Source organism: Sphaerulina musiva (genome assembly GCF_000320565.1).
Source record: "Sphaerulina musiva SO2202 unplaced genomic scaffold SEPMUscaffold_9, whole genome shotgun sequence".
Taxonomy (NCBI): domain Eukaryota; kingdom Fungi; phylum Ascomycota; class Dothideomycetes; order Mycosphaerellales; family Mycosphaerellaceae; genus Sphaerulina; species Sphaerulina musiva.
The window spans coordinates 96788-110797 of record NW_016017391.1 but is presented as its reverse complement, the minus strand read 5'-3'; the positions used below and the strand labels follow the sequence as shown (position 1 = coordinate 110797).

The 14010-nt window shown below is 52.9% G+C and overlaps 6 protein-coding genes across 6 annotated transcripts; 3 read left to right on the top strand and 3 right to left on the bottom strand.

The window, feature by feature from the left end:
- Positions 1–1944: 1944 nt before the first annotated feature.
- Positions 1945–2691, top strand: SEPMUDRAFT_119503 (uncharacterized protein; the record flags this gene model as incomplete). Its single annotated transcript, XM_016901514.1, has 1 exon — positions 1945–2691. The coding sequence occupies one exon, from the start codon at positions 1945–1947 to the stop codon at positions 2689–2691; it is 747 nt and encodes a 248-aa protein (XP_016757880.1).
- SEPMUDRAFT_127546 (uncharacterized protein) lies at positions 2594–3426 on the bottom strand. Its single transcript, XM_016902156.1, has 2 exons — positions 3248–3426; positions 2594–3142 (listed from the first exon to the last, which is right to left on the bottom strand). The coding sequence occupies exons 1-2, from the start codon at positions 3399–3401 to the stop codon at positions 3087–3089; spliced, it is 210 nt and encodes a 69-aa protein (XP_016757879.1). The 5' UTR covers positions 3402–3426; the 3' UTR covers positions 2594–3086.
- A 329-nt stretch (positions 3427–3755) lies between these two features.
- Positions 3756–5811, top strand: SEPMUDRAFT_150908 (uncharacterized protein). The gene is made up of 2 exons (XM_016906468.1): positions 3756–5348; positions 5402–5811. Exons 1-2 carry the CDS (start codon positions 3978–3980, stop codon positions 5450–5452), a joined length of 1422 nt encoding a protein of 473 aa, XP_016757878.1. The 5' UTR covers positions 3756–3977; the 3' UTR covers positions 5453–5811.
- Positions 5812–6056: 245 nt separating this feature from the next.
- Positions 6057–8124, bottom strand: SEPMUDRAFT_165534 (SET domain-containing protein; the record flags this gene model as incomplete). The annotated part of the gene is made up of 2 exons (XM_016908178.1): positions 6758–8124; positions 6057–6685 (listed from the first exon to the last, which is right to left on the bottom strand). The coding sequence occupies exons 1-2, from the start codon at positions 8109–8111 to the stop codon at positions 6057–6059; spliced, it is 1983 nt and encodes a 660-aa protein (XP_016757877.1). The 5' UTR covers positions 8112–8124.
- Positions 8125–8445: 321 nt separating this feature from the next.
- On the bottom strand, positions 8446–10555 carry SEPMUDRAFT_150907 (uncharacterized protein). The gene has a single exon (XM_016906467.1). It carries the CDS (start codon positions 10520–10522, stop codon positions 9002–9004), a length of 1521 nt encoding a protein of 506 aa, XP_016757876.1. The 5' UTR covers positions 10523–10555; the 3' UTR covers positions 8446–9001.
- Positions 10556–12252: 1697 nt separating this feature from the next.
- On the top strand, positions 12253–12782 carry SEPMUDRAFT_110210 (uncharacterized protein; the record flags this gene model as incomplete). The annotated part of the gene is made up of 3 exons (XM_016900834.1): positions 12253–12373; positions 12425–12548; positions 12608–12782. 3 exons carry the CDS (start codon positions 12253–12255, stop codon positions 12780–12782), a joined length of 420 nt encoding a protein of 139 aa, XP_016757875.1.
- Positions 12783–14010: the final 1228 nt, after the last annotated feature.

Below are 14010 nucleotides of genomic sequence, written 5' to 3'. Positions count from 1 at the left end.
GGAAAGGAAAGGAAAGGAAAGGAAAGGAAAGGAAAGGAAAGGAAAGGAAAGGAAAGGAAATGTTTCTTTAGAGACTACAGAGTATTACTTGTACTACTATTACAAATGTCTCGGGTCGAAGAAGAAGAAGTTAACATATAAATCAATAGAGCACTTTCCAAAGAAAATAACACTAGAACCAAACAATCTACTTGCCTTTGTCTATACAATTTCTAATAAAACATTACGGTTGAGTACGAGTAAATCTCCAATCTGGTAGCTTCCACCGCTGCGAGTAGAATATAGAAAACATCTAGAGTCAGCGGCAAGTTCAATGCGTATATATAGCAGTGAAGATGGTGGATCCAGAGCTCTATAAGATACACAGATGCACTTCGCTAGCTGAGCAGTTTGAGATATGCAATGTTTGTTTTTTGGCCTGGAGCAGGAGTCTGTAACAATGCTTCCATACTTACTAGTTCTCCTGTACTAGAAGAGCTGGCTGTGAATTTGACCTCTACTGTTCTAGTCGGCATGAGATCCTCACATGGTCTTCTTCTTCAAGTGGACCGTCCTGCTTTTTCGCCCTGGAGGAATTATACTAGAAGTGCTGATGTAGCGATTTTTCGGGGTATTATAACCGCGGCCGTAATGGGCAGCTGGAGGGAAAGGGTAGGGATCGATGTCCATGTTGAGCATCCTTAGTGTCGTGGCTTCCAGGGAAGCTGGAAAGACATAATTCTCCGCCGCCAGTTCTTCGTCTAGTGAACTGCGGTATGTCGGGTCGGAGGGGTATAGCCTAAAAGCCGGGATGCGAGTTTGGTGCTTAGCAGGTATGCATTCAAAAAGTGAGCGGTAACCCTGTCTGTAAAGTCTTGTGTAGTGTTGACCAAAGAATTAGCCCATTCGTTAGTGCTCGCCCCGGCGATGTAGTCTAGGTCTACGATCGGGGTCCAACTCTGCGAGAGGATGCAATGTGCGTTCAGCACGGACTAGACAGTATCAATAGGTGAGGCGAGGTGTACGCCCAGCGATCGCACCGTTCTTGATGGACACTGTCGGGGGGCTTGGAGACATAGTCTTCAGTAAGTAGTGTCCGAAGACAGGAGTTGCTGCTGCTGCTGTAGCTAATACTTCATATTGATCGCAGAAAGTAACGTAGATGTGCTGCGGACATAATGCCACAATCCGGTGATTCGTGGTCTTATGCCACTTCCTCACACTTGTTAACAGCTCTGTGCTGAGTGACAGCCATGGAAAAGAGAATCCGGTCCGATATATACCAGCTCGCTTCTGGATGCTTAGGTAGGCACTACCGATTTCTGTAGTTATAGAAACGACATCGACATCGGGGCATCCCCCAAGGGCATCAGGTTGATAGATCAAGTTGGGTTTTCTTTGGGAAAGGAGTTGTCTGTTATCGGGCGTGAGATCGAGAACTGGGCTGTATTAGTAGCTCATACGACACGTTATGGAGTTCTATAGGATCTTTATCTTGACAAGCAGAGAGTCTTCGTACCCGAGCATTGGACTGATTGGCAGATATCAGACTATACTCAGGGAAATATGGTCTGACCCATATATTACCCCTAAGAACTTAGCCCGCCTTCATCGATCCAGCGATGCCGTCGTGCACGAAACGTCCATGAAGATTGGCGATGCCGCATGAAAGACTGGTCTCTTTCTGTGACTTATTTTCATCAAGATGCTGATGCTCCCTGCTGAAATTCAAGCATCATAGCAAAATCTCCGATGGTTGGAAGTAACCTTTGCGGACGAGTTGCCATGTGCCGGTTCGGTACTCTGCCGCAACACAGGGTCTGTTGTATCCGTGGTACACAACAAGAAACCTACCAAGCACAAATTATGAGTCAACGCACACACGAATTCCAGTGGTGAAAGAAAAGTCAACAGCTCTCCTGGAACTTCTGCACATCGCAAAACAATTCTCTCAAAAGTCCAACAATGGCACTCCTCGCTATTTTCAAGCAGATATGCGCAAACCTCAAGCGTAGACTATCATCCCTGAAACCAGGTCAAGACTTGAACGAAACGCAGCCACAGCCACCATCGGAGCGAGAATGCAACATCTGCTGCGAAGTCCAGCCTGACAGCGCTTTTCCTCGCTCCCACCACCTCCCCGAATCCTGTCGTCCCTGTCTCCTGGGTAGTGGCGGTGGCGGTGGCGAAGACATCACCGCAGCAGCTAGTGGTCAGAACAATACGACGACGACCACGGCCACGACCACGACCACCACGACCACGACCAACGCGACCCAACTAATCTGCAATGTCTGCCTCGCACGGGCCCTCTACGCACAGATCGAATCCAAACATCCACGACGCATAGGATGCCCCGTATGTCCCCAGATTTGGAAGCCTGGCATGACTGTCTATCAGCTGTTGGGATATGGAGAGCAAGGAAAGGACTGGAAGAGGGCGTATCGAATGCGGTTGAAGGAGGTCAGTAGTAAGTCGAAGCGGAAGCGAGCAGGGGTGTACGAGCCTCCGGAGGATCGCAAGACATTAGAAGTGTTGGTGAAGCAGGATTCGAGATTGTGTCCATACTGCGCAGGTGTCTTTTACCGAGGGAGCGGGTGTGATTGGATGCGGTGTGGTTCTTGCTCGCGCTCTTTTGCTCTGGAGAAGGCTGGGACGATTGCGGAGGCGCATCGGGATTGGTTGAGGAAGAAGAAGGCTTCGAAATCTTGAAAGTGGACGGTGTTGGCTGCTGCTGGGAGGGAGTATCGTCTTCGGATCAGGGTATGAATGTGGTGCTTTCTGGAAGGGCTGAGCCACCGCCGCCGAGAGAGATGGACCGAGTACATTCTTGGTCGTCCAGGCTTGTGCGATGGACGCGTACCATTCTGGCTGTCAAATGCCGGCCGCCTAGACAATTGAATGTGAGTATTCTATCGGAGACAGGTCCCTCTGCTACGTGTTCGACCTTGGCAGAATCATCCAAGCAAAATGCCCAAAAGAGTAAGGGGGACCTTTCCAGTCAATAATGTATCAGGAAACTCTGTCCTATCGAACCGCACGACCGTCGCTGCCAACGCCTGCCCGTCCCTGCGATACCTCTGCCATCACTCGACCTGCTCGCTCGCTCATTTCCATATTGCGTCCGATGGAATATATGTAAACTTGTTGATACGATGATATTCTTGTAACATGCGGCATGCCCAGCAAATAGAGACAGGGTCAGCCACAAGACTCGTCACTCAGCAAGGCTGTTCTTCAGACTATGCAGGGAAGCTAGCTCATGTACCTTTGTATTTCGTATAAGCCCACCAGGCATTTGTTCGGTACATGGGGACGGTTTCACTCCTAAGCATCACATCTGAAACTGTGAGACTCACTGCGGGCATACCAAGTGTAGCAGGATGAGCTGAGGGGACTGGGGAGGCGAAGGGGTGGCCCATGATGCCAAGTGAATGATGGTGGGAATACCTCCTAGCGAAGTGAATGAGTACCCGGTGAGGATGACAATAGGGGGTGCATGAGAGAAGTGAATATCAAAAAAGGAGTCCTCAAGAAGGAGAGGCACAAGGATAGGCAGCAGCCAATCACATGCTTCGGGGGTCACCGGTAGCGATTAAGCTCGAATAAAGTTGCAGTTGTCGTTCGTGGCCAGGCCCGTGCGCGGCGCGTGTTTCGGCAGCTCGACCTCCACAAAGTTAGTCACCTACAACTACCTACTTTCTATCTCTCTCTCTCCAACACCTCCACCTCCGACACAACTTTACCCGCCAACATCCTCCTCCCCTCATCCTAACACCCCTACTTGTTCTTTGTTTATCACTTCCGCTGGAGTCTCTGCTAACACCTCCTTGAGACTCCTGTATCCCGGTATTGTCCTCGTACACCTACTGTACCGCGAACATTTCACCACCACACCACCAGCCACATCCATTTTTCGCAGCACCGCACAGCAAGCACAGCACAGCACAATACAAGCTAGCACCGCACACGCGACAAAATACGCGTTCACCCTGACCATGAGAACGCGCCGCTCCGCCCCCACGGGCTCCGACGACGGTGAAGACGATCACATGCGTCGCCTCATCGATCCTAAGACCGGCGAGGTTCCCAGGAGTGTCCGCGAACTGATCATTGATAACGGTCAGAAGGAGGAGAAGAAGGAGATGGGATATTACACGTGGCGCGGCGCTTCCTACGCCATTGACGAGAACACTCCACAGGAATGGATCGATGCCGAGGCCCACCTCAGGAAGGACGCAGAGAAGAAGGCCAACGCCCCTGTCCGCCCTCGCAAAAGCAAGAGCGAGACGTCCGCCAATGCGCCCGTGCGTTTCACCAACCTCAAGCCGAGGGACCCCAAGCTGCGATCGCTTACTCCTGATGAAGAGGAGATGCACCAGGAGCAGGATGAGGGCCAGGTCGAGGAGCTGCTGTCGACAGCAGCGGTGATCGACAAGAACAGCAAGCGACCGAGAGAGGCTAGTCGCGAGGCAGAGCCTGTCCGCACCAAGAAGCCAAAGCAGCAGCAGAAGGATCCCACCAGTCTCAAGAACAGACCCCCAAAGGGCCACTACCTGTTTCCGGCGTTGAGTACGAAGCCCGAAAAGAAGAAGAAGAAGCGACCAAAGTCGGTGCCGAAGCCCAATATCCCACGCGCGAAGGAGGAGGAAGAGCATGTCGAACAGGAGTATGTCGAACAGGAGCTTGTCGAACAGGAGCATGTCGAACAGGAGCATGTCGAACAGGAGCACGTCGAACAGGAGCACGTCGAACAGCAGCATGTCGAACAGGACCGTCAGTCCGCGCCACAGATGGAGCTGCGCGACACTGCCACCGTCCCGGACATGTCCCTCGCCCTCAGCATCGCCGTCACCGATGAGGACAAGAAGATGATCTCCCGAATCTTCGGCCACATCACGGAACCAGAAGCGAATCCGCTGGCCACGACCATCGTCGACCTTGCCAAGATCCAGGCGCGAGCACAGAACAACCTCGCTCGTTCCGAGGCCCTACTCTCCACTATGAAGGAGTTCAAAGACCAGCTTCTCGCCAAACAGGGGCGCGAAAGCCCCACTCGGGACTCCGTGATGGCACAAGACTCGGTCTTGGGAGCCCAAGACATTGAGCACCCCTCTTCTCCCAAGGAGTCTCCCACTGAGATGGACCACCACGCCGCCCCGACCTCACGCATGCCATCCCTCTCCCACTCCGCTCAGTCCGAGCTCGAGTGGTATGCCCCCTCCCCTACCACTTCTCAGTACATGAACCCTGTCCGCGACTCGGACCATGATGGTGGCCCGCCCGGACAATACAGCAGTAGTCTTACTGCCGAGAAGCTCCAGGCCGCTCTGGACGGATATCCTCCTGCTGCCATGCATTCCGGTCAGGTAATTGATCGATCGAGACTCGCCGTTGAGAGTCCCAATGCTAAACTTCGTAGGATTCAAAGGGAGGTGGCCATTCTGCAGAACCTGCCCAGGCTGCTGGATGATTGGCAGCCTGTCAATAACAGTATTTCTGCTTCCTCCGCCTCCGGTGGAAAATGAGGTCATTCTCTCTCTGCTGGAGGGTTGAAGGAAAGAAAGAAGCAAGAACGAAGGAAACCAGCAAGGAGAAGAGGAGTTGTGGTGGGGGATGATGATGATGATGAAGACGAGCGTGACTTTTTACTTTTCTTTTGTATGGAGCGACTACTACTACTCGGTTTCTTCCTGGGGGATAATAAGCAGCAATAGCAGCAGCAGCAGAGAAGACGGCTGCCTCCGGAAGAAACCCGAAAGATGACAAGGATGACGGACCTTTGTGACGATGAAACTGAGAGATGAACTTGAAATGAGATCGAAAAGAAACTGAAGAATGGAAATCACATTTGATGTTTTTCTTCACCCTTGCTTTTCCCTGTCTCTGTTGTTTTCTTCCTCTCTCTATCTCTTGCTCTCTTTTTTGCGATCCATCATCACCTCCGATGTGAACCGCGGAAGCTCCGTAAAGTAAGCCTGTCTGCTCCGGTGAATGGATACAACTTTGATAAATCTATATCCCTCCAACCACGACCACTATCAGTCCCCCCTCACCCCACCCCTCCCCACCCCTCCCTACCTCTTCCCCCTCCTCGCCCCCTCCAACCACTCCTCAATCGGCCTAGCCATAACCCTCGGCAACCCCTTCCATCTCTCCTCATCATACGTCTCTCTCAGAGCGCGAGAAATTTTCTCTGCTTTCGCCACCATGACTCTCTTCGCATTTTGATTCTTTGAAGGAGTAGATTCCAAGAAAGCAGCCGCCTGACCGGCCAATTCCATGCGAGTCTCTCTGAGACTTTTCCCATCTGCGCGTTCGGCTTCGCAGAGGGGACAGGAGCAGGTGAAATTCCATGTCGTGCGCAGTGCTTCGGCGCGGGCGTCGACGTCGTTTGTTGGAGGAGGATGATTATTATTGTTATTATCATCATCATCGATGGGGGTGTACGAGTGAGTGATTTCTTCGCCGGGGGAAATTGGTTTCGTGGCGCGGAGGAGGAGAAAGTCTCCTAGGAATTCTTTTTTGGTGTTGGGTATGCAGGAGTGGTTGGCTGAGGCGGCTATGAGCCAGAGACCTGTGCTGGCTGTGCGGATGTCTTCTTCGCCGTAGTTTCCTCCGGGGGAAATTGCTCCGGGTCCAAAGGCGTTGCGGCAGATGATGTCGTGGATGGCGAAGGTGTCGACTATCGCTTCTACTCCTGCTCCTTCGTCTGGGTCACTTGCATTGTGGTCTTTTGTGATGCTGCTGCTGCTGCTGCTGTTATTGCTGGGAAGGCCAGGGCTCTTCCAATCTCCGTACAAGTCCATGACTTTGCCAATTTGGCCCGGATTGTTCAACAACTTCTGAGTCAAAGCAACGGCCAGTCCGGCGGGAAACACTCGGATCTTGTCATCGCGTACATCGTAGGTCATTGCGGACCAAGCTTCGGGTTCGTGCGACCAGACGACACTGAACGCCTTTTCGCAGAGAACGATGTCGCCGGGAGCGATGTCTCGGGTGGCGAAGAGACCGCGACCACCGAGAGGGCTCGATCGAATGGCGGTATTACCGGTGAAGGTTGCCGCATCGACTCGGGGTCTGACTGGGGAGAGTTGAGATCTCATGGAGGCAAAGTCATATTCGCCGGATGCTTGCTCGCGGAGGCGAGCTTCCGTTTTGCGAAGGAGAAGTTGAGTGTCTTTGTCGTGGGGCGTCAGAGTGAGTGCTGTGGTGAAGAGCTGCTTCGCTTGCTCGAAATCTCCAAGAAAGTAAGCGGCTCGTCCAGCGTGAAACTTGGCTTTGGTGTCGAGGGTTCGAGACTTTTCGTCTTCCCCTCCTGTGATTGCGGCGATACCATCTGCTTGGGCTTCTTCCAGTCTATGCAAGGTCAGGTTCACGCGCGCCCGGTTGCGGTAAAGATCGTAAACGATAGACCCTGCTGCTTCTGCATCCTGCTCGCACAGTCGCAACCCTGCGGCATAGTAGTCTGCAGCTTCCACCAACTCTTCACGCTTCAAGGCTGCATTACCCCTGTCTTTGTACTTTGCAGCCGAATTGGCCTTGTCGACTGCCTTGACACATACAAGATCGGAAGGGTGATTGACGCGAATGGTAGCCTCGCCCTGTTCATTGATGGTGAAGTACGGCTCTTTGATCTTGAACTCCCGGGCAGAATCCAGCATGTCTTCGCCTCGCTTCGACTTATGTAGGCATACTTCCAGTCTTTCGGCATGGCCCGCATCGTCCTCTACAACGGTCCACGAGTAAGCGATGAGCGGTACTACAGGCCCAGTCCGCTTCACTGCGAGCACGGACCCATGATGGTGGGTGTCAATGGTCAGTTCCGCAAGCGATATGGGCTTCAGCTGAGCCATCGGCGTAGTGCTAGGGGCATATGGAGTGCCGACAGCAAGGGCGACAATGTTGTCGCGGCCCGCGTAGACCGACAGACCAGGCTGTACTTCGCCACTCATGTCAGCCATCAGCCCAGCTTGTTTTGCCTCACTGACGGCCGCTTTGGGCTCCCTCGGAGTGCGGGCTTTGCCTCGACCTTCTTCGCATTTTTTCAGTCTGGTCTGTACCGTTTGGCGAATGCGGTCTGACTCTGCTTGGGTCATATGAATCGTGTGTCCACGACCGCCAGACGCCATTGTGAGCGTCGCCTCCCGTCTCACGGTGTTGCACAGTATACAGTAGTCGCAGTTCGGGTTAGAGAAGTGTTTTGCGTCTACGTCGGCGGCATCTCTGGCACAAACTCGGTCCGCCGCCAGACAATTATACTCTCGCCCTGCAGATCGGCACCATGAACAGCAGCAGCACTGCAGTCTTGGCTACGGAGCGCCCCGGACCTTATTGACTTAGAGCCGTCAATGAACACAAACGGCAACCGAGGCCCACGAACGTCTTACCTACATGTACCTTAGTAGTGTTTGGCGTGGGATAGAGTGCTTCAAGATCACGGTCATATGCCAGACGGGGGTATACGGGGAATTAGTAAGTCACACTATCTGCAAGTCATCACGTCGCTTCCAGCAAGCCACCAGCTATATCTCCTCGTGAACAAAGATGGACAAGAGTTCAATCATGTTATGGATTGCTGTCACACACCACGACTTCTTCCAGATAACATCTCCTGCCCCGTCACATGATTTGTGGAGCGCAAGAGGGTACAACGCACCGAGAACCTCAACACGCTGCCCGACTGGAAACACCTATGTCCCGGTCTGTCTACGTAATTCTGCAGTTGGTGCTTCGATACAGATACCAGATGTGATAGATTAGGTAGCGACTGTGCTGGGTGCGATCTCGCCACATCCTCGATAGCCATGATCTGACGTGTCGCTTCTAGCCCAGACACATACATCAAGACTTTGCACACATGATCGTCAAAGGTCGGCATTTGGCCGTCACGGCTAGGCCGGCCGGGCTTGGTTCGGATTCCTACTCACCATTCATATATGCCAAGGTGTATGCAGAGTATGCGCACACTAGGCGCTGGTTCGATGGATCGGGCCCCTTTCCGCAGGACGTCGTTGCCGCTTCAGCCCGAAGGACCTGATTTCTTGAATGTAAACGCCAGGATGCCAGAGCTCTGTCCCCCAATGAAGAGCTCAGCAGCGGCACTGAGTCTGTCCGCACATTCCGCGGCAGCGGACTCGCCCGATATGCCCATTACAATCTGTCCAGCATACAACAGTAAAGATCGTGCCTTGGCTGGTGCCAATTTGCGAGCTGCAAACACATCAAAGTCGTTCAGAGCGCCCCAGACTGCTACAAGATCCAGTACTTCGCAGCTTCGCCCCGTCTCACCTTTGTTCAGGCCCCACGGTGCAGCCATCAGCACGTTGGCACTCATTCGGGATATCTGAGTTTCCAGTCTCGATTTCGACCAGAGTCCGTGCGATTCATACTTGGCCGAGAACAGGCGGCTCATTCGCCAACACAAGCGGAGGAGAATGATCTGCGTGGACCAGTAATGCATTGCTGCTTCGAACTCGCCCATGGTTGTGAACTTCATAAGATAAGGCATGGTCTCGATCTTGGGGTCTTCCTCAGCCTTCTGGACTGTCACATGGTGCAGCATCTCCGTCTCGGCGGCATCATCATGCATCTCGAGGAGCTCTTTTGCGAGCAATACCGCAGCTTCCAGGTCCTGGGGCTGCTTCCCACTCTGGACCCCTTTGAATAGCATAATGAGACGAGGCAACCGGATGAACTGCTGATTGCCCAGTTTCCTCAACTTCGCCACTGCGCTCCACGGACATGACATTTTGTCTTTGGCGAATGGTACCGGTTCCAGATCCAGGTAGCGTGGGACCTCGAGAGGAGATGCGGTGCCCATTACGCAGGGCCCGATGAAGCCCACGGCCCAGAAAGTGTAGACCAAGGTACGGGTTAGCTCAGACGGAGGCTTGTGGGGTCCCTTGGACTGCGCCATAAAGATGGCCATGATGCCATGCATGTGAGAGCGCATCGGTGCAGAAGTCCAACCCGAGAACAGGCGCTCGAAATTGACCAGGAGTGCCACCGCACACAGTAGGTCATCTCCACTGGAAGACTTGATCATGCCATCCCGAACGGAGGTGATGGCACGATTGTAGCTGCTCAGGCAGCTCTCTTCAGTCACATTGGTCCTTCGCGATGCCAGGTCAGAGGCTTTGATAAGAGCCTTGGCAGCAGAGTCGATGGCATCGCTGTGGCCGATACGAGCTGGGAGCAAGTCATACCAGATCTCACTGCGATGGGTCCGGACCATCATGTCAACCAGCTCCACCCGCAGCCGCGTCGTGGCCGAGGACGGCTTGTGTAGGACCAGAGCGACATCAGGTCCGCTCTCTGGTGTCAGCACCGGAGGATGTTGCTTGTTGGCAGCCCGCTTCTGGCGTCGAGCGGTTTGCTTGTCCTGAGTGGTAGTGCGAGCGGCATACGTGGAGGATTCCAGGTGGCGTCGATGGTTCCGCCCGAATGCCCTATCGGAGAGGACCTCCACGTTGTCGTCGTCGTCGGGTTCGGCATCCTCCCGACGGGCTCCCGAGTCATCGATGTCTGGGGGAGTTTGCATGCCGTCCGGTGGTCTCTCGATTGCGCCGTGTCGTCGTCCATATGAGCAGATCACCTTTCGTTTCCCGAGAAAAACGGGAGAGACGACACGGCGCGGCGAGGCAAGGCAGCTGCGCCTTTTCGGCCATGTTCCTCACGTGGCGGCGCTAAGAGCTTACCGATCGCCCTGCCGCCGTGGTGAATGCATGAGTGGAGACGTCTACTATACCTGTATCTGGACCGGCGCAGCATTGGTAGATAAGGTGAACACTCACGAGCGACGGAGCGCTGAGGGAGATACCACGGGGAGTCGAATGGTTTAGCCGGTAGAGACGACATGGCGATGAGAAGGATTTTGTGCTCAGGTCCGCTGGTGAAGGCGGGAGCATACAGGTACCTGATGTAGCATCTACGGAAGAGGATGACATGTCGCTTGCGGGCGTGTATAGTAACATGGATAGCTAGGAAGTATCACCTAGGAGGTACATGTACATATACATACCTCCTACCTAACATACGGTATAGTGCACTTTGACTCCAACGGCGTGTATTCGGTACGGTGGGTGGTCGAACTGGCGCAAGATGGCTTGAGGGAAACCTCGGCTCGTCCCGGAACTATCGAGAGTGTACTTTTTGGTCGTCTGCCAAGAGCTCGCCAAAGCCGAGAGACAGAGCACAGGGCAAGTTCTGCATCGGCATCGGCATCGACATCGAACATTGACGTTGTTGACCTGCTCGATCCCGCGATGGTCCTGCAAAGTTGTTGTTGTTCTTGTCTCTTTTCTCTTGGGGCCAATCTCCTTTATGTGCCGTCCTATTAGAGGTACCAATTCACCTGGGAGATATGTCTAGAATGACTGGTCTGGCCACAACATGCCCGGGTGTTCCTTGCACTCTCTAGACTCTCTCCACGGACTCTGCAGCTGTGCACAAGTCTAGAACGTCGCCCTGGACTGTCAATGCCGTGCACTGTCGCCGGCCAACATCTCCTCTGGGACGCTGCTCTCTACACCCGACATGTCGCCGCCATGTGCCCCGCGTGACTCTTGCATTTGCTTCTATACCGTGAACCTCGTATCCCTGGACGCCGTTTCGGGACGCATCCGCAATCTTGGTTGTTGGCATTCATCTGACGATCTAGACTCTTGCTGCTGTCAGAGTTTTTCCGCAGACACACGCTCGTACAGAGTCTGCATTGTCCGCGACATGTACCTGTGATGGGATGGGGCCGACCCTGTGGTGTGTAATCTGAGCCGCCTGGTGCCAGATGCTGATCTGCATTGTCGCCAGAAACTGTTCCTGGATCGGCCTTGGCCTGATGTTCGAGACTCTACTGCTGGCGTGGCAACATATGCTGAGCCAGCGAAACGCTTATGCGACGTATCGGACGATGTTTACCTCTTACTTCTCAATGCGAGTTCCTGACACTCGTCGTACTGACTCTTGCAGCTCCGCAGCATTCTCTCATTACCTGGTCGACGTACTCAGAGCTCACCTACCTTACCCACACTGCTCTTTCTGTCACCAGGAATCACTACCAGCTACACCTCAGGCGGACGGATTTCACAGTACGACTTGCACTCAGTGACGATATCATGGAGCCCATTATAACAGATGGCCTGGAGTATCCGGTCAGCAAACGTCGGCGAACCACTACTCTCGTATCGAAGAAACAATCGATGGATGTTCGTACCTAGTACTGCTTCTCGTGCCCTCTCATTCACCACTGACGGCCTCTACTAGGCTCACAAAATGTGCGCCCTCGCCATTGCAGTAGACGTCGACCTCTTTGGCCATCTTGCCAGAAGGTCTCCCGGCGCCGTCCCGATGCTTCAGCTTGCTGCTGCCACTGGTGTCGAGGCCCAATCGCTGGGTATGTACTCCTCCTGGACGATCCGATGAGCGATGCTGATGTGCAGTATAGACACGATCGCCCAAACACTTGCTGCAGATGGCTGGCTCGTCCACGTCGAACCCAACTCGTTCGCAGCCAACAAAGTCACCCATGCAATGACCGATCCAGACTTTCAGAGCCTGGTCGCACACTGGTGAGCTTCCCATTTGCGCATATCAGTCAATCTAAGCGATGTTTTCTAACTCATCACAGCTTCGAGATGGGCCTGCCAGCTGTCCTGGCTACTCCGAGATTTCTCAGCAATATCGACTACAAAGCCTCCCAGGACTCTTTTCTGCTAGCTTGGCAGGTGTCACAAGCTACGAGTCTGGGTTTCTTCGACTATCTGAACCAGCCAGGCGGGCAAAGACCCACGTCCTCGAGTTGACCTGGTCACATTATGGCCCAAGACCTCTCTGCGAAGGAGGATGACAAAGACACGCAGCATTACGAGCCTACACCATTGCCCAAGTACATGCAATGAAGCCTCGGGAACGATACCACGAATGATGAAAATGCATACACATGTACTCTTACTCTGACTCTTACTCTTGCTCGGCGTTATAGCTACCACTCACGACGAAGATCAGATTTCATTCCCTTTTCAAGCGACTCTAGAGACATACCTACAGCCTATTCATCATATTACATTCGCTCGCTCACCATGCATTCATTCTCAATAATACCTTAGCGTTCAAGCTTACCCACTTAAATATAATACAGAGGTAGGTACCTGTAGTGCGCTTCATCGGTCTCACGATGGCCTCTTCTTACAGCCTAGTCAAGCCAATTCAATTCAAGCCACGCTGAATGCAATCTGCTATCATCGCGATTGAAAGGGGAGGTACCTTGCTATACCTATACTCACAACAAGTCACATTACTTACCTATATGTACCTTACCAGACATATAGATTTACCTTGGCCTAAGGCTTGGATCTGAGGTGCTGTATACCTACCAACTCGCTGGAAATTGTTGACGACATGACTATCGTCTACATTCGGCCTTCCTCGGCCGCTAGAGATGAAAGTCACTAGTATAGCCGGCTTCTACTTGGCATATGACTATATACAATAAGCTAAACCGGTGGATCGCATGCTGTGTAGCTGTCGAGGCTTGGTATGCACAAGGTACATTATACATATCGCTTAAAGGAGCGTAGCTTGTGAAAGGTGCCAAGTGCCTATGTGGTTGTGCAACTTGTGCTTGGAAAGGATCAAGGTATACTGTACTAGGTACGGCTTATGATCCGAGGCGATGTGATTGGTGCGCGAGCAAAGTCAAGCAAAGGTCTTGGCATGGCCGGGAAAGGATGGCATCTTTGACGTGGGACTGTTTCAACATTTGTTTCGCTTTGTTGTGTCATCATCCTTTTTTGCTGTTGGAGAGGAGAGATCTCTTGGCTTTGGTCGCGTGCCCTTCTCTCTCACTCAAGTCACTGGAGTGGAAAAGATTGTGAAGAAGAGGAGGAAGAAGAGCTGTGCTTACCTAGTCGTGGGGGGTCTAACTACCTCTAGCTGTATCTACAGGAGAGAGAGAGAGAGAGAGAGAGAGAGAGAGAGAGAGAGAGAGAGAGAGAGAGAGAGAGAGAGAGAGAGAGAGAGAGAGAGAGAGAG

Excerpts from the sequence above, each read along its gene's own strand:
- SEPMUDRAFT_150907 (XM_016906467.1), bottom strand. The coding sequence starts at position 10,522 with ATGCAAACTCCCCCAGACATCGATGACTCGGGAGCCCGTCGGGAGGAT.
- SEPMUDRAFT_127546 (XM_016902156.1), bottom strand. The coding sequence starts at position 3,401 with ATGGGCCACCCCTTCGCCTCCCCAGTCCCCTCAGCTCATCCTGCTACA. Across the intron at positions 3,143-3,247 it reads GGCTTATACGAAATACAAAG|AATATCATCGTATCAACAAG; the intron begins GTACATGAGCTA and ends GCATGTTACAAG.
- SEPMUDRAFT_150908 (XM_016906468.1), top strand. The coding sequence starts at position 3,978 with ATGAGAACGCGCCGCTCCGCCCCCACGGGCTCCGACGACGGTGAAGAC. Across the intron at positions 5,349-5,401 it reads CTGCCATGCATTCCGGTCAG|GATTCAAAGGGAGGTGGCCA; the intron begins GTAATTGATCGA and ends TAAACTTCGTAG.